At 33.6% G+C, this 17563-nt stretch overlaps 1 protein-coding gene across 1 annotated transcript in view; it reads right to left on the bottom strand.

Annotated features, from left to right (window-relative positions):
* LOC111627627 (multidrug resistance-associated protein 4-like) overlaps positions 1 to 17563 on the bottom strand; it is an 86023-nt gene that overhangs the window by 53498 nt on the left and 14962 nt on the right. The window contains exons 6-8 of the mRNA XM_023371210.1: positions 14311 to 14418; positions 10434 to 10520; positions 6934 to 7125 (exon numbers count right to left, since the gene is read on the bottom strand). Of these exons, the coding sequence (XP_023226978.1) occupies positions 6934 to 7125; positions 10434 to 10520; positions 14311 to 14418 (387 nt within the window). The remainder of the gene's footprint in view (positions 1 to 6933; positions 7126 to 10433; positions 10521 to 14310; positions 14419 to 17563) is intronic.

Below are 17563 nucleotides of genomic sequence, written 5' to 3'. Positions count from 1 at the left end.
TTAGGCGACCTATCGTCTGTTTAGTACTGTAATTTTATACATTTCTTGTGAAAGAAACATTTCTTATTTAACGGCCATAAAAATTATTTATATTAATGATGTCTCCAAAGGTCAACGAAGTTTTCGCAGAAAAATAATATCAGAAATCGCGGCCGCAATTTGATGCGCTGTTCCGCGACGAAACCAAGCTTTAGCAACGAGCGTAGTCAAAGGGTACACACTCGGTAAGTAATCCTACAATTTTTTGTTTATAACGTAGTTTATACGGATTATTTTAAAAAAAATATACGTATTTTGGAAATGTTGAGTCGAATTAGTCTAGAATCGATTAATTTTATGAAAGAAAACCTTTCAAACAGCCGTAGTCCGTAAACTATGATTCCTACAAAATTGATTCATAAAGAACGGAACGTATCTACCGTCTTATAGGGGGATCTACTGTAGTACGTCCGAAGATCTCATAGAAAAAGGAGAGATACCATATTGTCTCCCTAAGGCCAACGCTCTTAGTTAGGAGTACGCCAGAAGATCCCACAAAAAGAAAACATAGTTCATTCAAACTCCTACGGCCAATGCCGTAGGAGTTTGAATGAACTATGTTTTCTTTTTGCCATATTGGCCATAATTTTTTCATGAACAAGATAAGTTTAGTTTGCGGCGACAAATCACTTGACTAGTGAGATGGCGCCACTCCTCTACGAGTTTCCCGGGAGTCCCGGATGGAAAAACGGAGAGACTAGGTTTTTCCCAGAGAGAATTCTGGGCATTGTTGCTTCTTCTTCTTGTCGGGTGATCGTTGCCATGAGCACGTGTAGCTCTCTTTCAAGTGTACTCGAGGATTGTTGTAAATAAATGTTGTTTTAGTTTAAAACGTGGTCGTGGACTTAACTAATTCACGCATACAGCCTTCTGATAAAAACAGTCTTTGTGGAGATGTAAATGGATGGAGAAAGACGGCCAGGTTTCGTCTAACCGATGGCGGCCATCCATTACCTCCAAGTCAGAAACACGGAAGATATATTTTATTTTGTGCGTATCAAGATTTTTCCATAAACAGAACTCAGAGAACTGGAGAAATGAAGTAAAATCGACCAATTAAGAAAAAGATAAAGTCAACTAAAGAGGTTGTATGTTTATCATGAATTTGTGTGCTCTCTCCCTCAGCAAGTATAGTATGATTTATTCATTATCTAAATCGATTGCATTTAACTACAGTAGAGCATCGTTTATCCGAAAGCTGGTTATCCGAAACGTCCGTTATCTGAAAGCATTCCAGTCGGCAAATTTAAATTTTCACTAGTGCTGTGGCGCTGCAATCTTCGGCTATTTCTCGGACTACTCAAATATTTTACGTTTTTGATACTAAATTAACATCTCAAGTATAATTTTTTATTGTTTTTATATTTTTCAATAAATTTATTTTGTTTGTACAAAATAAAAATTAATTTTTAACGATACAATAGTCTTTGTTAAACTTAACATCGACGAAAATTCAACACGAAGCGGCACGCAACGGAGAGAAATTTCAACATGAAATAAATTAATATATTTTTTCGTACATGATTCGTTATCCGAACCACCCCAGTCCCCAATTGATTCGGATAAATGACGCTCTACTGTATTTTCATTTTTGTATAATTTGTTATTTCAGTTTATGAAATTTTTCTTTATTAGATTTAAAGAAATGTCTCTTAATACATCTCTGAATCAAATCCATATCATATCCACAAGCGTGTTAATGTGCGTGTTATAAATTCGATTAACTGGTGTCATCCTCCTGACGTAGATCCGAATCTCGGGATTTAGATTTGTTTTTATTGCCCTCCCAGTAAATTCTTGACGTAAGATCGGATCTTACGATCTGAAACTACGAGAACTAGTTTTACCAACTAGCGCCGATTAAGTGGTACTAAAAATCCTAGAGAATGAGTACCCTGGCTAGTCTCACACTACAACTTAATTTTAAAAATAATAAAATATCAAAACAAATTTTCAGAATAACTTATTTTTATAACAAATTTTCAAAACAACTTATTATTAAAACAAATTTTATCAATACATCTTAATATTATTTTATATTTTACTTGAGTATTTTCAACATTTGGATTATTTCCTTTGAGTAAAAATTAATTTTGTGATTAGAAAAATAATTTCAGTGTTATATTACTTTGAGAAAATTTATAATAAAACTTCTTATTGAAAATCTATTCAGAACAACTTATTATTAAAACAAGTTTTATCAATGCAACTTAATATTATTTCATATTTTTTAATTTACTTCAGTAGAAATTAATTTTGTGATTAATGCCACCCAAACCACTACTACTCACATGACCACTTTTATGCCTTCACTCTGTCGATCTTTAATTAAGAACCAAAATTTAACAGTATTAATGCCCCTTTATACTCAAGCTACAGTGCAGCATTTCATTTCTTAAACTTTACCCATTCTGAGATATTGTTTAATATCTCAGAACAGAAAATAAAGAAATTAAACAAATTAGACGCCAACTTACACGGGCGCGAATTTTTCCCACCTTATTGACTTTTTTGAGGAATTCGGGAGGTCTTCAAACGTGTAGCTTTGCAAAAAAAAAAATTAACGGGTCAAATTTTACGCGATTCCAATACTTTTCCGTTTTATATAGATAACAAGTCGGGAAGTAAAATGGAGTCAGAGTCGGCGGATTTTTTGACGACTCTGACTCTGACTCCTGCTAAAACACCAAAACCCCATGACTCTGACACTGACTCCGACTCCACAGCCCTAATAATTACTAATGATTATTATTTAGTATACATTACTAAATAATTACATTGCGTTAGAACGTTTAAAATAAACAGTTGAAATTTTAGGCTTCATTAGCTGAGTCCTAACTGTTTAAGCCTAGACGTAAAGGGTTTGTCGTTGGGTTAGTAACCTGTCCCTGTAAAAATTATAAGTGCTAAGGAAACAGCAAAATTAAACAAAAATTTCTATTGAATAAGTGGAAGTTCGACTCCATGCAATATGACAGCGTAAGATGAAACCGACAAACAGTGTCCGAAACGATATTTTCGCCAGAAATATTACGAAAATTGAAACGGGAAGTGTGCGTACTCTATACCAGAGTCGAAGACTCGCTCAGCTGCTACGGACATCTGACGAAAACCGGTTCGATATACTTGGCGTCAGTGAGATTAGATGAACGACAAACGGCTGAATCAATAGTGATGGCAAGACCATTCTGCACATGAACCGTGTAGAGTGGCATAAACATGCAGTAGGTCTTATTCTGAGTAAACAAATGACATAAGCACTTCTTGAATGGAGGCTGGCTCTTCTGTGATCGTATTATTACTGTTCGCTTTATCTATAAACATGCCAAAGTGACTGTGGTGCAAATTTATGCTCCATCCATCGATGCGAAAGACACAATAAAAGATGAATGTCATGAGCAGCTCCAAGACGTCTTTAACAGTATCCCGAATCACGACTTGAGAGTACTGATCAGAAACTTAAATGCCCAGTTGGGCGGCGATCGTCGAAGACTTGAGACTGTAATTGGTGCTCATGCATCTCTGTTTATATGAGTGACAATGTAGAGAGGCTAACATCGTTTGTGAACATTTCAGGTTGTGTGTTGGAAACATTTACTTCCNTCCATCCATCGATGCGAAAGACACAATAAAAGATGAATGTCATGAGCAGCTCCAAGACGTCTTTAACAGTATCCCGAATCACGACTTGAGAGTACTGATCAGAAACTTAAATGCCCAGTTAGGCGGCGATCGTCGAAGACTTGAGACTGTAATTGGTGCTCATGCATCTCTGTTTATATGAGTGACAATGTAGAGAGGCTAACATCGTTTGTGAACATTTCAGGTTGTGTGTTGGAAACATTTACTTCCAGCATCAGCTTTACCATAAAAGAAGCTGGCTGTCACCAGACAAAGCAGTTTTAATGAGATAGACTTTATTTGTATTAATAAACTAGCAGACCCCGCCAGGCCTTGTTGTGGCTCAAAATGTATCTATTATAAATGTATAACACTTCCCCCCTGGGAGAAAATTTTTCGAAAAATTTCTTCTTAGTATACATTCTCTTGACGTACCCTATTAAAACGCAATCAAAAACGCAAAAACCCGCATCTAAAATAGTATAATAGAAGCCAAGTTTTTCACAGTAAGCCTTAATCCTGTCCCTCTCCCCCGCGGGGGGAATATCGAAAAATCCCTTCTTAGTGTACATTCTGTTGACGTACTCTATTAAAACGCAATCAAAAACGCAAAAACCCACATCTAAAATTTTATAATCGAAGCCAAGCTTTTCAAGGTAAGCCTTAATCCTCTCCCTCTCCCCCGCGGGGCAATATCGAAAAATCCCTTTTTATTGTACATTCTGTTGACATACCCTATTAAAACGCAATCAAAAACGCAAAAACCCGCATCTAAAATAGTATAATAGAAGCCAAGTTTTTCACAGTAAGCCTTAATCCTGTCCCTCTCCCCCAATCGGGTAATTTCGACATGTATTCGACAGCCTATGTCCACCCTGAGGTTTCATTCTAAATATTGGTGAAAAGAATTTTTGAAATCGGATGAGTAGTTTTGGAGATTACCTGCTGCATATAAACTAACATACAAACATTACCTCTTTATTATATTAGTATAGATGTTGGAGGTCATTATTGCACTATGTGAGGATATACAAAAGTGCAGATATTAGATATTACCATGACCAAGTAAGCTCAAACATTGTAATCAAAAGCAGTTCATTATAAAGGACATTCAGCGAGAGAAAAATTATGATCCAATTATTAAATGATGTAATCACCGCTGAAGCATTTACTCTGGAGATGCGCAGTCATTTTTTTCTTCTTCGAGAAATAACAGATATACTATATAGATCTCTGGAAAAACCTAAGAGACATTACCATGGAGTACACCCAAAACATCATTGAAAGATGTTCAGGACGAAAATAGATCAGTAGATCTAAGATTGCTCGTGGATGTTGATTAATGAAAGAAAAGATGCAAAGCTTTAACAGCCTAAAACAATGAGTGAGATGGAGGAAGAAAGCCAAAGATTAACCGAGTTAGATAGATGTGTAAAGAAAAGCTGTCAGAAAGACAACAGGAGATGGTTACAACGAAAGCGCGCTAAAGCACAGGAGGTTTCTGACTGAAATGACTCAAAGACTCTGTACCGCATAGTCAATGAACTGACTGGGATGAAAAATAACCCAGCCTTCTAATAAAACATAAAAACGGGACGCTGCTGATGGCCCAAGATGAGCAGAATAACATGATTAAATGTTTTTTGAAAATCTTCTATCCACCTGGATAGAAGATTTTCGGAAAACATTTAATCATGCGGAACCGATTATCATTCATTATTTCGATATTGAGGATACACAGCGTGAGCTTCAGATGGACACTGGTGATATCTTGAGAAAGTAGTCCTTGAGATTAAGAGTCTAAATATTAGTGTAGCCGATTCTGACAAAATTATGGCTGAGGTTTCGCAGCATGAAGAGTAGTCCATGTTGGAAAAGTTATCGTTATTGTTTAACAGGGACTGGTATTGTGGGGAAGTCACAAAGGATCGTTATAGTCAGAATTCCTGAGAGAGGAGATATCTTCAAGTATACCAACTAGCAAGGTATTAGCCTCCGTTCTGTGCCTGGAAATACATTTTGTGTGGTTCTATTTCGACGCCGGCAAATTTCCCACAACCAACAATTCGAAGAGGAGCAAGTTGGTTTTGCTGCAGAAGAACGTTCAGCGGCAGATCTTCTATCTTGGAAATATCATCGAACAATGCATTGAGTATCGACACCCATTTGCCATCAATTCATTGATTTCACAAAGGCTTTTGATAGTGTTCACTACTAGTTCCTCTAACAAATCCTGCAACTGTATGGTGTACCGACAAACATTTTCATCATTTTCAAGGTTTATAACTGCATTCGAGTTGTTGCGTCAAAACTGAAAATGGTCAAACAGCCTTCTTTGAAATTACGAGAGGAGTCAGGCAGGGTCGTGTCTTGTTCCTTTTCCTCATCGTCCTTGATTATGTCATGCGGCAGGAAGAAGGGTCCGGTGGGCGCATTTGGGCAGGCCTCGAGTTGTCTGACCAGGAATGTCTGAAAAATTTGGTTTTTGCTGACGATATCGCCTTGTTTAAGGAAAGTGAGACAATGCTACAACATGCGTTCGGTCAGAAAGGACACAAAATTGGCATCAGGATAAACGATGTAAAGTTAATTGATATTTAGATCACATCATCAATGAACAGGTTCGTCGGAGTGGGATATGCAAACTTCATAACTTTGTCACCCATAGAAAAATCTTTCTGGCTGGCCACATTTTTTCTTTGTAAAACAATAGGTTCTCTAAGACAGCCATGAAATAGGTTCCCCTGATGCCTAACGACCACGAGAACACCCCAAGAATATTTAGCGTAAAACTTTTTGCAAGATTAGAAGATGCTCAATAAGACCTAGGAGGAAGATGAAGCCCTCGCCTATGATCGAAATCAATGGAAGAAAATTGCTGTCTCAGTATGCTACTTAGCATTGGAAGGACTACTACTACTACTACTATTAACTATTACTATTACTACTACTAGTACTACACATTGCACTATTAATACACATATTGCACTGTTATAATAATTAATGTATTTAACATTGCTACTTTATTGATGTTTAACAGAAATCCATAAAAATATAAAATCTAAATACATTATTTATACATTCTAATAATTTAACTTCATAAACTATGGCATGCCTTTAAGAAAAAATGCGATACAAATGACTCGTAATGTAATCGTATTGTGATACATAACAAATGATTTTTGTATCACCTTGCAGTTGATAAACAAATTTTCGTCTAGAACCGACGTAAGTATGCTAAAGTTTTAAAAATAAATGCAAAAATTATCTTACCTTTTCTAACGCAGTAATATGCAAGACTTTTCTATATTTATCTTCGTGATATTCTTCTCCGAACAAGATGTTTTCTCTGACAGTTGCGTTAAATACCCAAGCTTCTTGAGAAGCATACGAGATCTTTCCTTTCACAGACACTTCACCAGAAGTAATTGGAATCTCTTTCAACAAGGACATTAATAAAGACGTCTAACGAAATTAATGTCATTTAATTATTTGATGCGAAATGCTTTGCATAAATAATATAATTACATAAATATTTTTGAAATATTTGTGTATTGTTATAAGGATATTATTTCAATTATCAATTGCTTTTCTTTATCAGCACATATAATGCAATGAATAATAAAACGTATTTTGTCAATTCATAAGAAAAACTGACAAATTACATTTATTAATTAATGAATTAATAAAATTTTATTATGTAAGTGTCTACTGGGATTTATCCTATTAATAGTAGAACGTGTTATACTGTTATCCGGGTCTTGTGAATTAAGAAAACTTATTTAAAAAAAAATCCTTATTTTTCATTTGTTTCACCTGTACACACTACGTTTGTGTTTCGGACAACTTGATCTTTCATCTGCAAGTTGTTTTTCGTAATTTTTTTGAAATCTTGTTTTAGCACCTAGTTGCTGTAAACCTGCTCATGAGGGACCAAAATATCTGAAACACAAATATAGTCAGCCAATTGCAGAGATAACGTTTAAACGCTGATAGCAGTTTAGAGATCTTGTAGACCGCGGTTCAGAAATCTTTCTTTGCAGAGACGGTATATCTTGTTTGTCATAGTTTAACTCCGATTAGAAACAAGTTATTTGTTCTACTTTTTGTACTCTCTTGATAGCTATATTATTTGAGTATTCATTTGTTGGTGGCGAAGTTCATGTTACAATGAACATTTTTTATGTAATAAATCTTGTAAACGAGACGATTCAAAAAATTATACATGTCAACAATTACGAAGAGAGAAAAAAATCGAGATCGGAATAATTTTTTGAAATATATTCCGAAAACGAATTCCGAATTGGATACAGATTTTCTAAATTTAGTTCGTATTTTAAATTGTGAGGTTGGCCAGGGATATAAAATAAAGTTATGATTTGTATAACGCTTACTCTGCTACCAGTTGTCAAACTAGTCCTCTGTTTGTGAAAAAAGCTGACTCTACTACTAAATATCGAGTGTGGAGGGAATTACGTTGCTAGTATAAATGTGGAGACTATGATTTCACAATTGCGTCTCCTGTCAGGATGTTGACACCAGTTAATCGTATTTTAACGCGGATTAACACGCGTACAGATAGAAGTAAAAAGAAATCCGTATTTTAGGAGGGCTTACGTTAATGTAATTGGGAGTGCATCGATATCAATGAAATCATTGTTATCAAATAAGCAATAAATTTAATATAACGAATAGACGGATAAATACAATAATATACAAATGATCAAATAAAACGCAAATACAACGAGAATGCAAATAAATGGAAGTATTATAGATATATCGGAAAAACTATCTACCTTACAGACTAACCTTAATTCTACCTATCTCGCGGAAAAAGAGTTTACAATATATTACTTTAACATACTACCTTAACACCTTTCTTTTGTATCTTGTATTGAACCTGTTCAATTTGTATGGTCGTTAAGTGTTGTATGGCGCCCTTCATATGGTAGAACGTTGAATAGTTTTGTCGGCTACGGCAATTATATCTTATGACGTCAGGTACTTCTCCTCAACGTCTACCCCGAATGGCGGGAAATCTTCCCCTTTTATACAGGTCGACTGCTATACAGACGGACAAATCCTGTGTGCGACCGCTTATGATTCAACTTACTAGTCATCGTAAGAAAAAAAATAAATTTCCTATAAAAATCGAAAGTATTGACATCCGTTTTTCGAAAAATTTGTCAAAGTTATAAAATATTTTTTAACTGAAATTAAGTCGTTTTTTATCGCTAATTTTTTTACAAACAACCCCCCTAAATTTTGATTTTCATAAAATCGTATTGACGACGAAATTAAGCATTTAAATGGAAGAATATTGCTATTAACTACTCAACAACAGTTGAAGACAATACAACTTTTTGCCACTGGAAGCTTCCAGAGATTTGCCAGTTATCTTATCAGAATTCATGTCTGTACTGCATGCAGGTATCTATCAAACTATCATTAAATAAATATAAAAAGCATTATGTATATTGATAGAGGCGTTTATAATAAGAATGAAGTTTTGCAGTGAGCAGACAGTCAAGAAAATGACGAAGAAAATTCGTTCTGTATGATCTTCCATGCGGATTTTTTCATCCCAGGAATACGATTGTTGTAACCTATTTCCTCAACTGCAAAATAATTTTTTATAACTTCCTAGAGGACACTTTAATATTATTCGGAAAAATTCTGGCATGATTTAAACACGTTGTTTGTCGCCAACATTCTGACGTCATAAACGAATGTAGTGATTAGATCAACGACTTCTAAGAGAGGGGAATAGCAGCGAAAAAAGAAAGAGCCAACATTTTGCTGCCGTGATTCGTTTAGATGGTTCATAAATAAACGATCGTCGACTCTGCAACGCATTTTAAACGGCAGTCCAGCCAGCTAACGTCGTTTAACGTAAACTTCGTTTTTGCCATTGGCTGAGTGTATACAGGTGAAACAGGTGAAAAATAAAGACTGTTTTTTTTTCTGAATAAGTTTCGTCAATTTGAAATACCCGGAACTTGTAAAATAAACTCCTACTAATAGGATTGTCCCAGTAGATACTTATAGAGTAAACTGTATAATAAGGAAACAAAGGCACGTGAACCACTAAAATTTTATCCACAATAAACTTTCGTAGAGGGGCGTACAAAAATTAATAATAAAGAAAATTCAGTTATACATGTATAATGCTCTTGTGCAAAAATTTCTAAAATCAATTATTATAAATTAATACTTCTTGAAAAATATACAATAAGAATAACTTGTAGATTTGGAATTATTTATCAATTTCACGACAAAGAAAAGTAATAAAGAATTATTTTTTTATATTTTTAAATAAATATTTAAATGTTAGATGAGGAATAACACGAACACGTAATTATAAACGTCCATAATCAGATTGTATATCATATTTTCCTTTCATTCAGTCAGTTTATTTTAATGCACAACAGCAAAAATGAACGATTTTATAACAAATTATGCACACAACCAGTTACGTAAGTCAAATACAAACAATTAACTGACGATTTTTCTAATCTGACACATGTTATATATAAAATTTGCCATTTTGCCTGAAAGCTATACAAAACATATTTTTTATGCTCATGAATTCTAATCAAATAAAACTAAAATAAAAAAAAATAATGTCTCTTAAATAACAAAATCAAGTATTAAAATTTGAAGTCTTCGTATTATAAACTGATAAATGGTTACGTTTTTTGTAATTTTTCGAACGGTCGTTAAATCTCAAAGCATGTAATTAATTTAAAATAAATTGAAAAAAAAAACATTACCTTTCCTGATCCAACGTGACCGACAACAAGTAATAATTCTCCAGGTTGCATATTTAAAGATATCCCATTCAACGTCGGTTCGGTTCCCTTTTAAAACAACAAACAAGCAAAACTAATCTTAAACGTTATAAATCAAAAATAATTATATACTAATAATTAAATCATGATAGATGTTATCAAATTTAAAATTAATTAGTTTATTGTTTTTAAAATGAATTATTTGTACAGTATATATCGTACGTCAATTGAATGTCCCGTAACATATTAATAACCCGACAATCTGTAAAATGAACTCGATAAACGAGAATTTTTCAGTCACCGTTTAGTGAAGTTTTTTTGTGTTATGTGAGTTGTAACACGAACAATTTAAGAATATCACGTGATAGGAATTTCTTCAATAAAAACATTCTCTGAACTTTTTTGTGACACGTGACACCTCCAACAAATTTAAATTTGTGGTAATATAATGCAATACTAGCAACTAAAATATTATTGTAAAGAAATTCGAATTATTTTGTCAGGAATTGCAGTTAAGATTCAAAATGGACTTTCTATACATATCCGAATCTACATAAAAACACTTTTTGAAAAGGAAATTGAGACATTTGTTAAAAATAATCATACTTCAATAGAATTTCTATTCGATTTTTCCACCAAATACACAAATGATAAAAAGTAACACAAACTAAATCATCTAAGCTACAGTACATTGGCATTACCCAACGCAATGATGAACACTATGTACATAAAAATGATTCTTTCTTCAAAAGACTTGATATACATATACGAATCTAATGAACAACTTCTACTGTTGTCTGATTGTGCTGATTGTCAGGGTTTGTGAACAATGCTTCGCCATCGAATTTATCCTCAGTACAACTACTGTATATGACTGACTTTGAAAGAAGACTTATCAGACTAATAGAAAGTGATTGGACAAATCGACATATCGCCGAACATTTTGGTCGGAGTGACGCTGCAATTAGACAATGCTCATATGCATGACCAAGTCCAAAAAAAAGCAGGCAACGGCTTGTCTACAAAGGCGATAAAATAGAATGATAGAACTATTATTCGAGCAGCAGTAACAGCACCAAAGTCATCGCTATCGACTATATACAGTCGTTTGCAAAAGTTTAATACCACACATAAAAAGCAGATCTAATGGAATTTTTTTGGTTGATTTTTTGGTGGTCGTACAAAAAGTGTTCTTATCACATGGTCATCATATGAAGAGGTATTTCTCAGGTGACCACTCCTTATTCGGTCAGTGAATTCTCGACATTTTTTAAAGTTTACTGATAGCATGATAAACAAGTGTTTTGTTCGTTTACACTAGAACTCATTTGATGTTCAGAAAAACCGACTATATGCAAAGCCAAGATTTTTTCTGACTTTTTATCAACAGTGAGTGAAGGTTTCTTACCCATTATTACCCAATAATTTCAGTACAGCACTATCTATGCAAAATTCGAGTCAATATCTGCCGATAATACGCACACACGCATTTAGTTATACCAGATCAACACACGAAATGATGTAATAATATATGCAAATGATGAAATGTGTAAAATACTGGAAAACAACTAGTGGTCTTAAACTTTTGCAAACGACGGTAACATGTGACCAATAATAAAGTGACAATCAAGACCATTCCTAGACATTTTATACCAACGGAATCTGTGCTCATGATGTCCAATATGCCATAAGTCACTGACCCGTAGCCATCGTCAATAAAGGTTTCAGTGGTGTTCAGTCCCCTTCTGTATCTTGGCAACCCGCATAGGCGTGTATCGAGACATTCTGGCTATTATGGTCTCTGGCTTTTACTTTCGAATACCACAAGTTAAAACAACAGCTACTTGTTTTTATGCCATATAGTTATGGATCGATGGATCGAGGTGTCATTTATTTTGATAGCAGAATACTTTAATAAAAGTATATGGCACCGTCACAACACAGCGATACGTTGACGACATTCCGAGACATGCTTGTTTCTTAGCACCCAATATAGCATATTGTTAAACAAAGACAATGTCCATCCGCATACGGCATGCCATTCAAGTGAATGTCTCGCGATATCGTTTGTTGGCCAGCCAGAACTCCAGATCTCTCTTTTGTTAAGCGTATTTGTAATCTGATCGGATATCGCTTATGACTATCGAGAAATATTGAAAATTTAGCTTTCAACTAAACACTAATTGAAAAAACAATTTTTCGGCCATACCATCTGTGATACATCTCTTTGTATATTAATACCATGTCACTTGCTACATTAAATATCAATGTCACGCCAATGTCTGCATTCGACGTGAGAACATTCCAACAAGAGAATGGCGGGAATAGAGAGAAAACCATACAAAAATACATTTAACAAAAAGAGTTAAGTCTCCTTGTTCTTGACAACTGCATTTTTATTAACAAGTTTTCTCACTTTGTATTTTGATATGCTGCAAATACTTTTCTCTGCGATTCAATTATCCTGTTCCTGGGTATAGAAAAGTGTATTGTATTCGCTTTTACTCCGAAGGGAAGCGAGACAAGAGAGGAGATGGATCGCAAGGCGATGAAAGAGCTGACCTTATAGAAGACGGCAAAGGAGGGATAGAATGCCTTCCAGGGATAAATTTTATAGGGAGATGGCTTCTATTTAGGCGTTATTTGCAAGGAGAAAACCCAGAAATTCGCAGCTGCCAACCTGTCCTATAGCGGCGCGAATCCACAACCGAACTGACACTGTTTAGGATATGATCACTGTCGCTATGAGACGGTGTCCACTCGGCCACTGGTGGGCAATTCGATTTTTTACTATTTTAAACTAATATTTGAGACCTGGTCAGCAAGCATTTCCACTTGAAATGTTTCAAGCTACAATGTTTGGAAAATTTACAATACTGGTTGTTATATATCAAGTCACGTGTACACTTGCTACTGTAGTAAAGTTAATTGACATAAAAGTCGTTATCGAAATAAAGTTATTTGTACATTCCGCACAATGTAAACTCAGCATAAATTTTACATACCATTGAGAAACAATCAAAAGAGAAATATTACGACCAATGTGTAAATATTGATAGGTGCAGGATTCTACGGTTAATTTTGGTGAATAATTTCATTAATATTGTTTACCTCTCACATAATTATCACAATTAAAATTTGCATCATCGTTTAATTTAATAAAGTTACTTGAATTTGGTTTATGCAAACTTTATTTATCCTTATCTAAAACAACAATTACATTTTATTTTATAGTTATACATAAGTTGCAATGCATCCAGTATTTTGTAATATTATCACATTTTAAAAATTTAAGAAAAGTATGTAGCGTTACAAAGACCTGTGAACAAAAGATACAAACATTTTAGCTTGTATGCAAGGTAGTTTCAAATTCTTCTCGAAACAAGCGAGATCCGTATTAGGAAAAATATTTTTTTTTAAATAAATCCACGTGACAAGAAAAAGAAACACAAGAGTAATCTGCAAACATAGCAATGCCTTCTGAAATTACTTTCTGTGATAAAGGCTTTTTTAATTTAGAAGTTACACACGTAAATAAAATCCGGAAAAACTCCACGTGTCCAACTCATTGGTCGAGTGTCAGTTCGATACTAGCTACCAGTATTCTGTAGTGTTATTCACTACTAGTAAAACAAAATAACTGTTGTTTTGGTTAAAATCTTAATAGATATCACTAACTTTTTTTTATTAATTTAAAAATATATAAATTAAAAAAAACAACAACTAGCGACGATCGATCATTTTCGGTGAAAATGCTTCTAATTAAGTTATGTGTACAGTAGATTGAAATTATCGAATTAAACAAATCGCAAAAGTTATTATTATCATTGAAAAACTTAAATTTAAAGCCAAATCTTACTTTTTTCCATGTAGCTGTGACAGTATCCATGCGTATTTCCTTTAAATTTTCTTCTTCTTCTATAGTTTTGACAGCATTATTCTCTTTTTCATGAAGGAGTAGGAAACCCTAAATTAAAATTCCGAAAATGTTGTTTATATTAATGAAAGTTTGTACACGACGAAATACGCGGTTAATATGCTGAGTTACCACTCCTGTGATTTAAAATTAACTCGGGGTTATTAAAAAAACTAAAGTATTTTTTAAAACACGATTTATTTTAATAATGTCTGTCCTTGTGTCTAACTACTCGGTTGTTCCAGGCTTTGGTCTGGCTAAAACGTTAATTTATATAACAAAAGGTGCCAGAACAAAAAATGTTTACTACTTTTGTAGAAAAAATGATTATAATGTGTGTCATAAACGTTAAAATACGAATATTATAAAGTTGTTATTTAAGTTACTCTACGTATTTCCAGATTATGTTTTGAATAACAATAGTTGAATGACCGATGCATTTCAGTTCTTTTACTTGTAAAGTTGTTTCTTTATATGTATGCTACACAGATCTCATAGAATTGAATATATCGTTTTCATGTGAGTCATATATAAACGCGATTCCTCACAGAGAGAGGAAATGCAAAAACCTGTGTAAAACACAATATAAACATTTATCAAGTTTGAACAACTTTTTCTAAATTTATAACCTATATCAAAGAAATACAACAGAATTGAGTTAATTTGTATTGTAAAATTGCTTCTGTCATACATAAAAAAGAATTTTTAACAGATTTTATGAAAAGCCATGCCAAAAATTTTAACTAAATGTTGTAGTATTCGAATGCATTTTATAGAATGTCTTTGTTATTCTAAACTACAGCATTCTATAATAAACAATGAGTGTATATTCAGAATATTGAAAATTAGTTTGCACGCTTAATATCATATTGATACCTATTAACTTTACCATCACGCTTACATTTATAAATCTTTATCACTTAGTTCTTCCTCATTCATTAATGACTATGCTGAAGATATTTAAATTCCTATATCCAATCCATACAACTTCAACTTAATATTTGATCCCAGACTATCATTTAAATTATCCGAAGATAACTTGACTGAAAATTTCTGTACGTCGGGAGTGAATGATATGGAACAATTTTGAATCTGTACTTAACAGAAATACACTTAGCGCAATGATTTTAACTAATATTTAATCCGCAGTTGGCTAATTTAAGTAATATTTAATCCGCGGTTATTTGTTTGGGCCCGGCTTTCAATGCCTTTATTGAATAAACTTAATGCCGAATTGCCTAAAATATATTTAACTCTTAATAAACTTTTTCATCTACTTTTACAGACCGACGTAGCCCATTTCCGTTTAGTCCCTTCCTCTTCAAACTTATGGAAAATTATAATCAAATACAGTGGAACTTCGGTATACGACCTTAATCCGTTACTGGAGTTTGGACTTATACCGAATAGGACGTATACCAAACCAATCTTTCCCATAAAATGTAATGTAAAAATGATTAATCCATTCTCATGTAAAAAATGGCTGGCTTTAAACACCTCGTTTTCCTGGCTAGTTCTTGCTTGATTTTTTATGAGTCAGCATGTATCTTTTTAGCTTTCTTGCAAATAATTGCTTCTGATACACTCGCCAGCACACTGTTTTTCAGTTATCCAAAGCAAAAGCAATTTCTCGACATGATCTAATGTCTTCGATCTCTGTTTAGAAATTGATTTAACTCCTTTCGCAACGCTAGCAGATTTAATAATGCCTTTATTTTTCACAATTGTCGATATTGTCGTTCTCGGAATACGGCAACAGTTAAAATCTCGAATTTGCGTGCCACCTTCATATTTCTCAACAATCTCTTTTTTCAGTTTCATTGTGAATTTAGTCGTTTTTTTATTTTTCTGTTGCCTTGTTGCAATTCATGATTAATAAAAATAATAACATCTTACTTACAAATTAAAAAAACAAGAAATTTAACTAAGTTATAAACTGTGGCACCCCGAAACTCTGGTCTGGTCTAATACACCGATAGTGCTACTTGTTCGTAGACGGCGCCTATAATTGAATTAAGTCGTATACCGAACAAAAGTCGTATACCGAACAAAATTTGTTTCGTCCAAACAGGACGTATTCTAAAGCAAACGTATACCGAGGTACCACTGTATATATTTAAAAAATTCTAACGGCTTAATTCCTTCACAATATATTCACATTCGTATTGTATTCGTTACCACAAGATAAAGTCCCGTATTTATTCACCAATTTGCCGTTTGAATGTCACTAATCAATCATTTTTATATCGCAAAAATAAAGAAACAAAAACTCTTGAAAAAAGTTATATCTAAATTTCCATAAATTTATAGCTATTTGCAAGAAAATACTTTATTATGATTACTGTTTTTAATGTTCATTTACGCAAATTGTATTATCATTATTTCACATGCTAGTAAGGTTCTAATGAAGATTATTCAACAGCGTATGTAATCAATTTTAGACAGAGAGATACCAGATGTACTGTACAAGCAGGTTTCCCAAAGGAAAGAGGAACACTTGATCATATCGCAATCGTCGATGGATGACGGAAACAGCGAAGAAATAGCAAAAAACTGTATACACGTTCTTCATTAATTACTGAAATGTTGTCGATTGTATCGATCAAGTTGTGGAAGTGCCTCAAATGATTCGGAATTTCACCGCATCTCACCCAGCTTTTATAATCGCTGTATACTAGTCAGAAAGCAATGTATGAAATAGTCATAAAAAACTGATTCAAAATTAGAAGGAATAACTTCTACAGCTGAATCCTTTCACCATCACTATTCACTTTGTATGCAGAGGTGGCGAAGAGAAAAGCAGATTTGAATGACTATAACATTGGAGTGAAAATTGGAGAGAAAAACATTAATAATCTGAGATTTGTAGATGAATCCACGCTGCTCACGGAAAGATCTAGAACAGTCGTTACTGAAAGTCAAGCATTAAAGTGCAAAGGTAGAGCTGCTTCTTATCTACAAGAAAACCAAAATAATTATAACTGCAAATAATGCAAAAGTCAAAATAGTGACCAACTAAATAAATAGTCAAAAATAGTAAAAAAAGTCAAAATAAAAAAAAAAGATAGTCAAAATAGTTAGCAAATAAAGAATTTATATTCATCTGCTGCAAAATCGACCGTAATGACGATTGCAGTCCTAAACTCAGTCCTTCATAGCTCTTGAACTAATCTTGATAAGAAGCATAAACAGCTTT

The sequence above is a fragment of the Centruroides sculpturatus genome, unplaced genomic scaffold (genome assembly GCF_000671375.1).
Source record: "Centruroides sculpturatus isolate CEXI.00-Female unplaced genomic scaffold, Cexi_2.0 scaffold461, whole genome shotgun sequence".
Classification (NCBI taxonomy): Eukaryota; Metazoa; Arthropoda; class Arachnida; order Scorpiones; family Buthidae; genus Centruroides; species Centruroides sculpturatus.
The sequence above is the reverse complement of the archived record's forward strand: the minus strand, read 5'-3'. Positions and strand labels throughout refer to the sequence as shown.